This window comes from Siniperca chuatsi, linkage group LG20 (genome assembly GCF_020085105.1).
Source record: "Siniperca chuatsi isolate FFG_IHB_CAS linkage group LG20, ASM2008510v1, whole genome shotgun sequence".
In the NCBI taxonomy this organism is placed as follows: domain Eukaryota; kingdom Metazoa; phylum Chordata; class Actinopteri; order Centrarchiformes; family Sinipercidae; genus Siniperca; species Siniperca chuatsi.
Window position 1 is genome coordinate 11,787,579 of NC_058061.1, and position 11,940 is coordinate 11,799,518.

The 11,940-nt window shown below is 39.3% G+C and overlaps 1 protein-coding gene across 1 annotated transcript; it reads right to left on the reverse strand.

The window, feature by feature from the left end:
• Positions 1-586: 586 nt before the first annotated feature.
• On the reverse strand, positions 587-11,709 carry dclre1a (DNA cross-link repair 1A (PSO2 homolog, S. cerevisiae)). The gene is made up of 9 exons (XM_044177684.1): positions 11,010-11,709; positions 8,886-10,292; positions 8,661-8,794; positions 7,249-7,367; positions 6,543-6,686; positions 6,097-6,242; positions 4,343-4,497; positions 3,087-3,228; positions 587-1,494 (listed from the first exon to the last, which is right to left on the reverse strand). The coding sequence occupies exons 1-9, from the start codon at positions 11,428-11,430 to the stop codon at positions 1,328-1,330; spliced, it is 2,835 nt and encodes a 944-aa protein (XP_044033619.1). The 5' UTR covers positions 11,431-11,709; the 3' UTR covers positions 587-1,327.
• Positions 11,710-11,940: the final 231 nt, after the last annotated feature.

Consider the following 11,940-nt stretch of genomic DNA (forward strand, 5'->3'; position numbering starts at 1 on the left):
GTAAAGTGGGCGATAGGCATGATTTTAAATAGGAAGAGAGGCAAGAGGTGTAATGAAATGCCTAGTGATGGAAACTTATAGGGAGAGTCAGTGTTCATAAATATGCCGGGCAGCTCTTTTGGGTCTCGTATGCAGGTGTTAAGTGTGAAAATCTAATTGTAAATTAAAATGTTAAATATACATCACTGACTGCACACCCTGTAATTTATTGTGGTAATCTACAGTACAACATCAAACCATTTCAATGGTTACAATCTAGATTTTCTGACTTTCCTCACTCTGGCCCCTGAGATTGAACTCACACAGTTCAAGCAGATGGGATAAGCTGAAGTCGTCCTACTTTAAAGAGGAGAAATCACACAGTGAAAAGCCAGTTTTACAGAGATTGAGTTTCAGAGAGCGCTATCTCCATACTGCATGTCTCTGCTGTCTCACAGATAAACTACTGAAGCATCTGACAGCACCCTCTTCAAGACAAGTCTGCATTTTCAAAGCCACTACACAACAGTGGCATTCCTCCACACTATATTTGCAGAAGAGGCATTGATGGGGTTCCACAAATCCATCAGTATGAATGATTTGAATGTAAGAGATGTAGAGATGTAATTTAATGTATAGTAGCAGTGAAAAGCCACATAATACAACTTTGAAAACCAAGTTTGCAAATAAAAATAAAATAAAATTAAGCTCATCTTGAATCTCATGTACAATGAGTTTTCTTGACATCAAAAGTAATGTGAACAGATTCATGTTTCAAAAAAAGTGTTAAGAACGTTAAAAACATTTATTTTTCCTCAGCATAAAGATTTTGATTTCATAGAAAAATTATAAATTGCACAATTTCAAAGCAGCACTTGCAGTATATTGTTGACAAACAGGGGTCACAGTGGAAGTGGCCAGAGAAGACAGAGACACATCCAATTAATTCAGTTCCAATGTATAATACTTCTGGATGACACAGGTCCAATGGTAGACATGATTCATGTACAAACTCATGTTTACACAAAACAGCTTCCAGAGTTGTTAGTCATTTTAATTCCGCCTATTTTTTTTTTTTAAATAGATGTGAATAATCATGGAGGCATTTCATGTTCACCTACTTCATCACAACCCCTTGCTCCACAGTGAAATGCTACTGTTATGGATTCATTAGTGAGGCAAGCAACTTCAATAAAAGTAATAAAATGAGTAGTGTTCAAATAAATTTGTTCCCCATGGTCATACAGCATTTGAAGTATTGAGAATTAATTGCTTTTGCTCGTATTACTAAACAGGCAGCAGAGGCAATTTAGAGGCCAGCTGCAAACACAGTTTACAGGTAAATAAACTATAGTTTAGCTTTAGTTTCCATTAGCCACTCACTAAAGCACTTCTCCATAGCCTTCCTGCTAACCCAGCTGCCACTGTTGACTGTAGGGATGATCTTAAGGGGCTGGAGCCACTGGACAAAACGCTTCAACTCCAGAAAGCTGCTGTGTTCGCTGTATGGGATTCCTGTCAAGAAAACACAAGGGTTGTCATCATTATATCCCCAAATGTTGGTACTTGAAACAGATCTTTGCTTTAAAAGTTGCATTTGTAAAAAAAATAATAAAAAATCTAGTCATGCTGAAAGCGACGTATAAGCCTGAAGATAATCCATGCGTTATTTCTTTCCCCCCCCTCACAGGGTTATTTCAAGTGTGGGTTGTAATTATCTCAATTTTCTATTTATTAAGGAGACAAGTCCTGTAGAGAAAGAGGCCAGTAGTGGTTTAGAACTGAACCAGAGGGACTTTCAATTGGCACGTTCGCTTTGATATATATTTCTTCCCAATTTCTCCATTAAGTAACGTCAAGCTCAGGAATGCAGAGGAGATTTGTTTCGAGGTAAAAACTTGTCATGGAGCCAAATGTCTAAAAGTATGGGGGAGTCAGACAAGCAACATGGCAAAGTCTTACAAGAGGGACCAGATGCTCAACAGAATGAGCCACAGGCTCAAACTTTTCCCCTCTGAGGAGACAAGGCAGACTTCAGATGCTGAAACATTACGACTATGAAATTACTCATTTCCTTTTGTTTCGAGGAGAAAATAAGAAGACATATTGGGACTGCTGCAGAAAGCTGTTGCCCCTTGTTTCTCTTCCCTTCGCCTCTCCACAGATTTGATGTGCTCCGCTGCTTTGAAACACAGACATAGCTGAAACTAAGCCTACTCAAGTATACAGTCAATCCTCCCACATGCAGAGAACAATATTAGGAGCAGTAGTAGCATATGGCTGGGAAGAGCAAGGAGGACATCAACACAAGGCAGAGAGAGAGAGCGCAAATTGGCTTCCGCCTGACTGACACACAAACTGCTGAGGAGGAAGAAATTACATGCAAGTGTGCATCGTAAAAGCCTCTGGCTGGTGATTGTAGGTTATAGGCCAGATGGCTGATGCTGTTGATGGATCTATTAAGAACATAAAAACAGAGGACAGGAGGAAAAACAGGCTAAATCTACAGTGGCAAATCAAGTCATGACCCATTTCAGTACCGGGGTTTAATGCTAGGCTACTGTCCAGCCATGCTGTCCATGACTGAAAATACGAGACTCAGCATTCTCTTGATTATATGCCCTCTCGTCACCAAGCTGAAGTCACCTGAAACTGAGCCCCCGTCTATTGTTTATTCTCACTCTCCTTCTCTGACACTCCCTTCCCTCCTCCTCTCTTTGCCAAAAGAGGGAGCTGTAGGCTAATTACAACTGATGAACATTCACATTCTTGTGTTTGAGTCTTAGCAGCGCGTGGCAAGATGACAAGATTATAAGCTTTCTGGTCAGTAAAGGGAGAGAAGGGCATTCTGCCAGGGCATTAACAGCTTCAATGCCTCCAACCTCGCAACTTCAAATACTGTGAAACAGCAGGAACAGTTACAGCCATCATTTATATGGCAAAGAGAAGGATTTACTAATGAAAAACATTCTTGGAAATTCTCCTGACCTGTGATTCATTAGCATCTTTTTAGGCCTTATATCGGAGTATTCATGGTTTTTATTTTTGGTATTCCTTCTAACAAATAACTGTGCTAAAAATATGTCAAAACAAAGATTAGTGCATACCATAGATGGAGATGTTGCCACTGATCTGAGGCTGAATATCTTCCACTGATTCCACCTGCTGGCTGAAGGTCCAGCCTGTGGGTTTGAAGGCCACCAGCCGATCATACCGTCCTGAAAAGCGCACCAGGTAATCCTGCAGTTTCTGGAGACAAGATGAGGGTGACAAGGAGAGATGGAAATAAGAATTTCATATTCAGAACAGAGCTGCATTGTACTTGAGACTGCAGTTCATAAAACTGAGGAAGGAAAAATGCTGTATGTGACCATGATTTCACAATTTATCACATGCTGATGAATTGAAATATGACATCATAGGTCTCTGTTGCTACCAAGAACAGCTGCCAAACATACATAGAGCTCTCTTCCAAAATGTATATAACATGGATAACATGTTATAACATGTGCAGCTTTTGTGCTCATGAGACTTTACAGTTTACTAGCAACACTGGGAAGCATCGTCCTCAAATATCAAGATGCAGTGCTTCTAACCTCCAAACATGAAAAACAACTTTTAAATTTACTTTCAATCTCTTGTTTGCTAGCTAATATTAAACAAAAGAGGATATTTCCAGTTTGTTAAAAAGTTGAAGCAAACATTTTACTTAAAATGTGGTTTTATACCATTTTATCTATTTATTTCAAGGTGACAAAGTTGTAGTAGATATTTTTGATAAATAAATTACTCAAAGACTCACTACTCAAAGGTCTCAATGCAAACCTAAACTGCATTTATTTCCCCCAAGTCAGCCTCTCTGTGCCTAGTGATGCTTCAATTATACCAACTTTAGGGCTTATCTGTGGTTAAACAGATGGCAAATTTAAAATGCTTTAGTTCTTTTAGAGGGATGATATGCTTTGTCATCATAATTTGAATTATTTTACCTCTCCTAAAAGATGTGTTTACACATCAAAATAAACTGTCTATAAACAGTCCTTTGTTAAAACAAGAGAAACGTTTACACAAAAGGTCTGCAGACCATTTGAGAAATAGTGTATATTAGCTAGTTCTATTCCCCTTCATCTCACTGACTACTAGTGTATTATTAAATTAAATTGTCAAACTCATCTGAACACATACTTATCTGTAGTGAATAAATTAAGAAACTGCCAGAGGGACATAAGTCTGTTGTGATATATTTGCTAATTGTTTTTCTCTAAATCACTGATGTACTTTGTTTCCTAAACATGTCTAGAGTCCCACCATAATAACTGGTCTTTTCAGATCACTTAATAGAGAATGAGATTGCTGCACCTACTTTGAAGGAGAGCTGCATCATGGGCAGCACATGGACCTGGGCTGCTTTCCAGTCAGTGGTAATAAGTTGTGTGACTTGCTCTGACTCCAGACAGCACATGGTGTTGTATTTGTCTCTAGAGAGGCACACTTTAGACCCCAGGACCTCTGCCAGTGCTACAAATGAAGCAGAACAAGGTCTGTGTAAGAACCAGGAATGTGGCCATTTCAGCCTTTTCATTTTAAGACCCAGTATGTACTTGCAGTTAAGAACCCCCTGTTGTTACACATCTCCCCCCACTAACAATTTGTACATTTTAGTTCAGGATTAAGTTTACTTGCTCCAAAAGAACTCCAGCCCAGTATTTCACTTTACTTTACACCAACTTCAAAGACATTGTACAAACTGTTGAATGAGCCCTTTTTAAAGCAAAAAGCAATCTGGATATATTTTATCATGTTCACTACCTTGTAAAGTGTGTGTTTAAGAGCACAAATACTCTTGTTGAATAAACTACAGCTGTACAACTGTACTCAGCCACTTTGTTCTCCCTTCCAATTTCGTGCAGAGCTTGTTGAAGCAAAAGGTGATTACAGAATGAATGCATGTTGTTCACTTTCTGTGAGGACAACATTGGTTTTTGATTGCTTCACTACACCAAAGTGGAACAGACTATTTTTCATGCGTCACCAGAGAACTGTTTGCCTCCACATGAGGACAACACATATTGAATGGCTCTCCTCTCAAAACAGAGTAATCCACGATTCTCCACACCACTCCAAATTCAGACCTAATCTCACATAACCTTTCAATGGGAGGAAAGGTGAGGCAGTGATATGAAGCTACAGAAATATCCACTCATCTTACCATTAGGTTTAGAAACACATTTACTGTGTCCAACAGTTTGTGTTGGTGGTGATGCCTAACATCACTATTCCCAGATTTAAATGAATAAAGTACCATGTCATTTGCAGTAATATAATTAAACCCTTTTTTGGTATAATTAGTCACTGTCATATCAGCTAAATGGTTACCCACATGAATAAGTTAGATAAGAAACAATGGAAAAATTTGGAAAGCATTTTATTCCCACTACTTTGATTTTTGGTAAGCAAAAGGATGGCCAGAACATTTGACATCTATGTTATGTGCTTTCTGTCTGAAATGGTGGAAATTACTGATATCTCAATGAAATTTGTACAAGTGCTATAACTTTTGAGAAATAAGCCTTAAACTGCCTACACTCTAAATGCAAACATACACCAAATCTGAGTATTCTTTATTTGCAGCTTCCTTCCAGCATTAAGAGACAGCCTATAATATTAAATTTATATTAATACTGGTCTTAATTCAATGAGCATATAGATGGTGGTATGGAAAAAAGTCCAAGTTGCAACTATAATTTTTAATTTCACTTAAAAGATTAAATGCTCCTCCTTGAGTAAAAAAACCCAGTTGATATAATTTTAAATATGTTGTAAACTTGAGGACAGGGCAAGGTTAAATTTTAGGAGTTCCAAGCAAAAAAACAAACAAAAAACAAAACAAAAAAAACTGCAACAACATGCTTCAACTATTCCTTTATGTGAAGTCTAAAACTGGCAGGGGAAATGGGTACTTCCTTTACAAAATCTAAGATATAGACAAAACTGGATTACTCTGTAATAATATGTTGTTGTAAATCATGCCAGGTCTGACATGTCATGACAAAATTTATGTCACATGGACCCTCGAGGCCACACAGATGCGGAAAGTATAACTGACTAAACACTCACCCAGAAAGACCTTCTCTTTTCCCACAGAGTAGGATCCACACACCACAAGTGTACGTGGGTTGAGCGTCACTAATTCAAAGGCAGTGCTGGCTGCAAACTTGATGGCCTCTTGCTGTCTGGGGAAGGTGTACTCAGGGCTGCAGTAGCTACAGGGATAAGAGAGCTTACAATGAAAATCTTTGTTTCCTTCTGCTTCACGTGTACTGAGTTCCTTGCTTGAGAAGAATGAGGACATGGAGTGAAAAAGTGCACAGTGTACACGTTTTAGCTAATATTGATCCACATTGGCTGAGAAGAGTCTTATTTACAGTAACCGACCATAAAAAAAAAAGGTCACACACACAAAGCTGACAGCAGTGCAACATAACCACAGTCCTCTGTTTTGGCCATTCAGTAACCTCACTGATAAATTCAATGTATACGAGAGGAGGCAGACAGGTACTAACGTGGTGTCCAGGTAGAGCGTCTGCACCCTGCAGCTGAGTAACTCAGGGTAGGTCTCCATTGAGGGATCAGCTCTGAAGTCTCCAGTGTGGAGGACTGTCTGCCCATCGGGCAGGAAGAACAGCAGCATGGCAGCTCCTGGACAACTGACAGAACAGAGTTTCCCTAAAAAAAAATGCCTTAGTATTCCTCAGTGAAAAAAAAAAAAAAATAACACTCTAGTTAGACGGTGTAGTCCCTCATTCGTCCAGGAGTGTTCTATCGTAGAAAAGGTTTCAGTCGTAGTCATCTGGACACTGTTTTCAGAATCAAGCCGAAACGTCTTGATTCTGAAAACAGTGTCCAGATGACTACGACTGAAACCTTTTCTACAACACTCTAGTTAGTTAGCTTGGGGCTGAATTTGAAACTAGTGGCAGACATTCGACTGAAATTCCATCAGCCTCAGTGTCCTTGCTTAAAATGCTTGTTTTAAACTTTTATGATAATGATGAAGGCTACAGTATCAACTTTTTTATGGTCTGGCTATTAGTGTGAAGTCACTCCCTTGAGTGTTCTTTAACAGAGCCTGTTAACAAGCCATCAAACAGCTGAAACTAACAACCATATCTTCACAATGAAGCACTCACTCCAGACACACCGTTTGGCCACTATTAAGAAGCTGCTCGCTGCTCAGTGGCTGATATTGACGTCAGGTGGATAACTCACTGGTTGGCATCCAGGAGGATGACCGTGACTCCCTCCACAGTGACCTGGGTGTTCATGGGGAGGATGTGGACATACTGCTCTGCCACCTTCAGTTTTCTCTTCACCAGGTTCCCTGTAATCTGACCAGGAGAGGCAGCTGTCAGCCAACATACGTCTTTATGGCTTACTTACATACAGTGACGCAGCAGCAGCCACGAAAACTAGAAAAACCGAAATGCTAAATTGGATTATAAAATCTAAAAGACAACTAAAAGTCTGTAATATAACATCTACTAAAAGATCATGTTTTAAATCTCATTGAGTAAGTCACCCATAAATACCCTTGAACTCTTATCTAATTTCCTCAGTGGTTCTGATCAAAATTTTCTGGGCTGTGACCCACCTAGCGTCCAAGTTGAATTTCAGTGACCTACCAAACAGTCTGTTTTTAGTTGAATTCCCAAGAGAACACACACTCCACTGTGATAAATCATGACCCATTTGACAGGAGAATTCACATAATATCTAGTCTCTTTCACCAATATATTTTATTCTAGTTACTATCTATTGGGCTATTATGATTAGTTTCAGGAGGTATGTCCTTAAATATAGAATATAGAAATACAAAATGTACAATGCCTGAAGTAACATACATATATGTCTAATCGGAACCTGAAAGAGGCAATATAAAGTCTGAATTAAAAATATATATAACTAGTATACTAGTTTGGCTATGTACGTATTCATCCAGTTTATTGATCAATTCACACACCTTAATTGGTTGCAATATTTGCACAGTGATAATGTTATAGACAGAAAGACCAACTGACACCCAGACAAAGTAAATTTCCTGGATATTAAGTGTTTTTATCCAAAATTGAGTCAAAAAACCCACAAAGGTCTTCAAATTTCAATCACCTTCAATATTGTCAGAGACATTAGCAAATTGGTATTCATAGCTGCCAACTGCAAGCTAATTTTTCATTACTCTGAGTCAATGCAGTGCAGCAAGATAACAAGGATCAGGCATTCACTCAATGAATTCTGTGGAAGAGAGCAGTCAGGAAGCTTTTAATGAGGTGCAAATAAATAAATAGGATTTAAAAAAAAAAAAAAGGTTTGTAGCACCTTCAAAGAATGAAAAAAGAGGGACTAACAGGCATTTGGAGGGGAGACTGCCATTTATTTACTACCTCAAAACTGCAGACGTATCTAAACCGACACACTGTTCCTTTCTCTTCCTGTATGAATTAGGAAACTATTGAGTTTGTATGGGATGCAGTTTCAGCGGTGGACTAAAATTAAATTTGGTTAAAAACCACCATCCATAATGTTTCATGTAAAAAAATTAAAAAATGCATGAGCACCAACTCATTGAATTAAATAAACACTGGAAGTCATTCATATTTTACAATAGCCAAAATTTGACTTACTCTGTTACAGTAGATTGGAAATGTGGACTTCTTGGTCAACCCTCCGTAGTGGTCTGAGTGGAAATGTGTTAGGAAGTAGGCAGTGATGCTAGGAATCTCTCCGTACTGAAAAGCATCTATGACAAATTTTGTACCTGGGCAAATATATATACATATATCTTAGATTACAAAACACAAAATAATCAACCTTCAGATTTATGCAGCAATATATGGTCATTCACTGACCTGGAATCTTCTTGTAGAAGGGACAACGTGGTAACTCTACTTCTCCCTCAGCAACAGCGTTGCCTCTGTTCCACCTTCTTCCTCTCCATCCTCTGGTCCTACCTTTCCCTGCTTCTCCCTGAGCATCCACTACATTACTATTATCTAGTGTCACTGTGCCCTGTGAGGCGTCTGCAGTTGCGTCAGCCTTCCCTTTTCTTTGCCTGTCTCTCCTTTGTCGTCTCTGTCCTGAGTTTCCACTAAGTGTTGGAACAGAGGTGGTGTCGAGTTCATTTGGTCCACCCTCAGCCTCTTTCTTCTTCTCTTTGAGGGGTTTGAGGCCAAAAAACACCCCAATGTCCGTCTGCTTCAGACAGGAGGCCTGACCTGCCTTGCTCTGGCCTTTCTGAGGCGGCATGGTTTGAGATCTTTCGACAACTGAGGTTTGTGATGAAGCCACTTGAGAAGAAGTTGCGTGAGGTTGCTCTGATTGAAAACTGCGGTCATTCAAGTTTTTAAAATGCAGGCTATTTGAGCTTAGAACAGTTTCTCTCAAGCGCTCTAAAACAATACTTTGTGGAGACTGAATACTACTCTTACATGGACTGATGGCACTGTTAGATCTACTTTGAGCTTCTTTTTCACCTGTTGAATCAGCTCTGTTCTGATTGGTGGGCGGTAATGAGGTAACTGACTCCAGCTGGGTGTTTAGAGAAGCAGGCTCCTTTACCTGCACATTATTGGTTTCCAAATGATCTATAAATTCAGTGAGGAGCTCATCTTCACTTGAGAAATCGTCGCTGAACAGCAACATTGAGTCTTCAGCCTCATTTTCAAATGCATCCTTATTAAAAAGGGCTTTTCTACATTCACTAATTTTAACTTCAGTCTCTGCAGGGAACTCAGAAAGAGGAGAATAGGATATTGCATCATTGTTGTCAAGGGAAGGTTCACTTTTGGGTAAACCTTCAAAAGCTTGTCTTTCACTCTCTGCCTTGACAGGAGTAGATGAAAGCTCCGTTCTGCTTTCTTGGGAAGCACTGATAGACTTTTGCCGTTTAGTAGAGGACGACCAACCTTTCTTTTTTTTTAAATCATCTGGGCCAGGTGAGCGCAGTAAAAGAAGGCCATTTGTAGATTTAGATGGAAGTGTTCCAGTGTGATTATTGTGAGGGGAGACACTACAGTTGGATAAGGCAGAAAGACTGACAGCACTACTTTGTGCAGTCTCTAAAATAGAGCCATCCAGCTCATTGTTTATTGGTCCTGGGAGACAACTGAAGCTGATCTTCCCGCTGGTTTCTACCCGCTGGGACAGACTAAGTAGGGCTGTGTCACTGTTTGCTCGACTGTGGGCCAGGAGTGTGTGGTTGAATTTCTTGTAATGGTTTGGAATGGTGGAGGAGCACTGGAAGCCATCTGGACATTCTGTGTGAACAGATAAAACGCATAGAAATTTGGCTTATCAGCAGGGTGCAAAATGATAGTAATTCTAAAGCACCTAAATCCAAAATCTGCAAAAGCAATACAGATATTCAAAGACTTTGAGGTGCCTTTTTTAAAATGAGCACTACACTGATTTTACACATCCATTAAGTTGTCACGAAAAGTAAGCAGCAAATTGTATAAAGTACTCTGACCTAGCCTGATATCAGACAGAATAAACAACTCAGGACCCAGACAAGCTCTGACCATCCTGGGGACTAAAGTCATGATATCTCTCTGCTTCATTGATTTTGACCACCTTTTTTTTTTTTTTTTATCTGTCTCTTGTGACTTTATTTTGTGGACATACAGTACTAAATTGCAGGAGTACTCCTTTAAGTGTTATTGGATGATAATGAAGAACATCTTTCAATACATAACATTTCAAAGTGTTTTATTTGTGGTAACTATAATGTATAGAATAATAAGAATCTTTATGATATTCTCCACTGAAAGAGACACCATGCATGCACCTGAATGCAGGATAACAGGTGTGTATAAGAAGACCATAGGTTAACAAATACATAAATATTGATAATTTGATGAGGGGCTTCTGATGTAGATGCTGTATGTTATCAGAAACTGAGAAGGAGCTCTTATTGATCAAGTTTATCAGTCATTTTTTAGATAAAGTATATGAAGAAGTATGAATGTCTGTACCTTTACATGTGTTCCTGGGGGTGTCAAGACATTCAGCAACATGCCATCTTAGAGTCTGCACCACCAAAATGTTAAAGGGCATCTGACACATGGGGCAAAAGTCTCCGAAGGATGGCCCCTCAGCAGCATTGTCTGTTTGCACTGTGTCATTAGTATGAGATGGGTTTGAGGGTAGATTATGTGCCTCCAAACTGCTATGTCCGTCTATATTAACAGTAACGTTACTACAATCTCCCCTTTCAGCTGTCTTGACTTTCCGGTCAGGTGACTTGACTGAGAAACAAATGTCTCTCTTGGAGGTTTTTCTGGAAGTACATCTTCTTTTAGTCACAGTTGCAGGCGGTGATCCGTGTCTCTTCTTTTTCTTCTGAAGAGGTTTATACTCCCAAATGTCATTTTCAGAGTCGTCCTTCTGTGACATTTGGAGCAAAAGAAAGCTTAACGTCCCTAACGTTAACGTTACCCAACGACCTCCTCAAATCCCTCGTTATTACACAAGGGTTGACGTTTGATAACATCCCGCGGTTGCCGAAAATAATAAACGTTACAGTAGATTAACAACTACTGTCCTTAATATTGTGAGGATAACTGTAGCTGCGAAAGTAGTTTCTCATGATTAACAATTACCATATGGAGCTAGCATAATTTCTTCTATAGCTAACTGTTAATACTGTGTGGTTCGCACAGAGCATTTACCGCCACGGTACCACAATGAATGTAACTTAGTAAAGACAAGTAGAGAAACAGAGCAGCACATTCCACAAATTTCGCGAAACTGAATTACTTAACCCTTCCAGTTAAAGATGGGAAAATTACAAAGCATGTGTTTACTGATAATTTATTCGCTTAAAGTAACCGAAATTTCTGAAAAAAAAACCTTCTGGCGAATACTATTTTTTTTATTGTTGTGTCGAAATCGGCGGTATGGATC

What these genes read in the sequence shown, in the direction of transcription:
- dclre1a (XM_044177684.1), bottom strand. Translation starts at nt 11,430, where the DNA reads ATGTCACAGAAGGACGACTCTGAAAATGACATTTGGGAGTATAAACCT. An exon ending in ATCCTCCTGGATGCCAACCA is followed by an intron (nt 6,687 to 7,248) that starts GTGAGTTATCCA and finishes CTGTTCTGTCAG; the next exon opens with TTGTCCAGGAGCTGCCATGC. An exon ending in AAAAGAGAAGGTCTTTCTGG is followed by an intron (nt 4,498 to 6,096) that starts GTGAGTGTTTAG and finishes CTTCATTTGTAG; the next exon opens with CACTGGCAGAGGTCCTGGGG.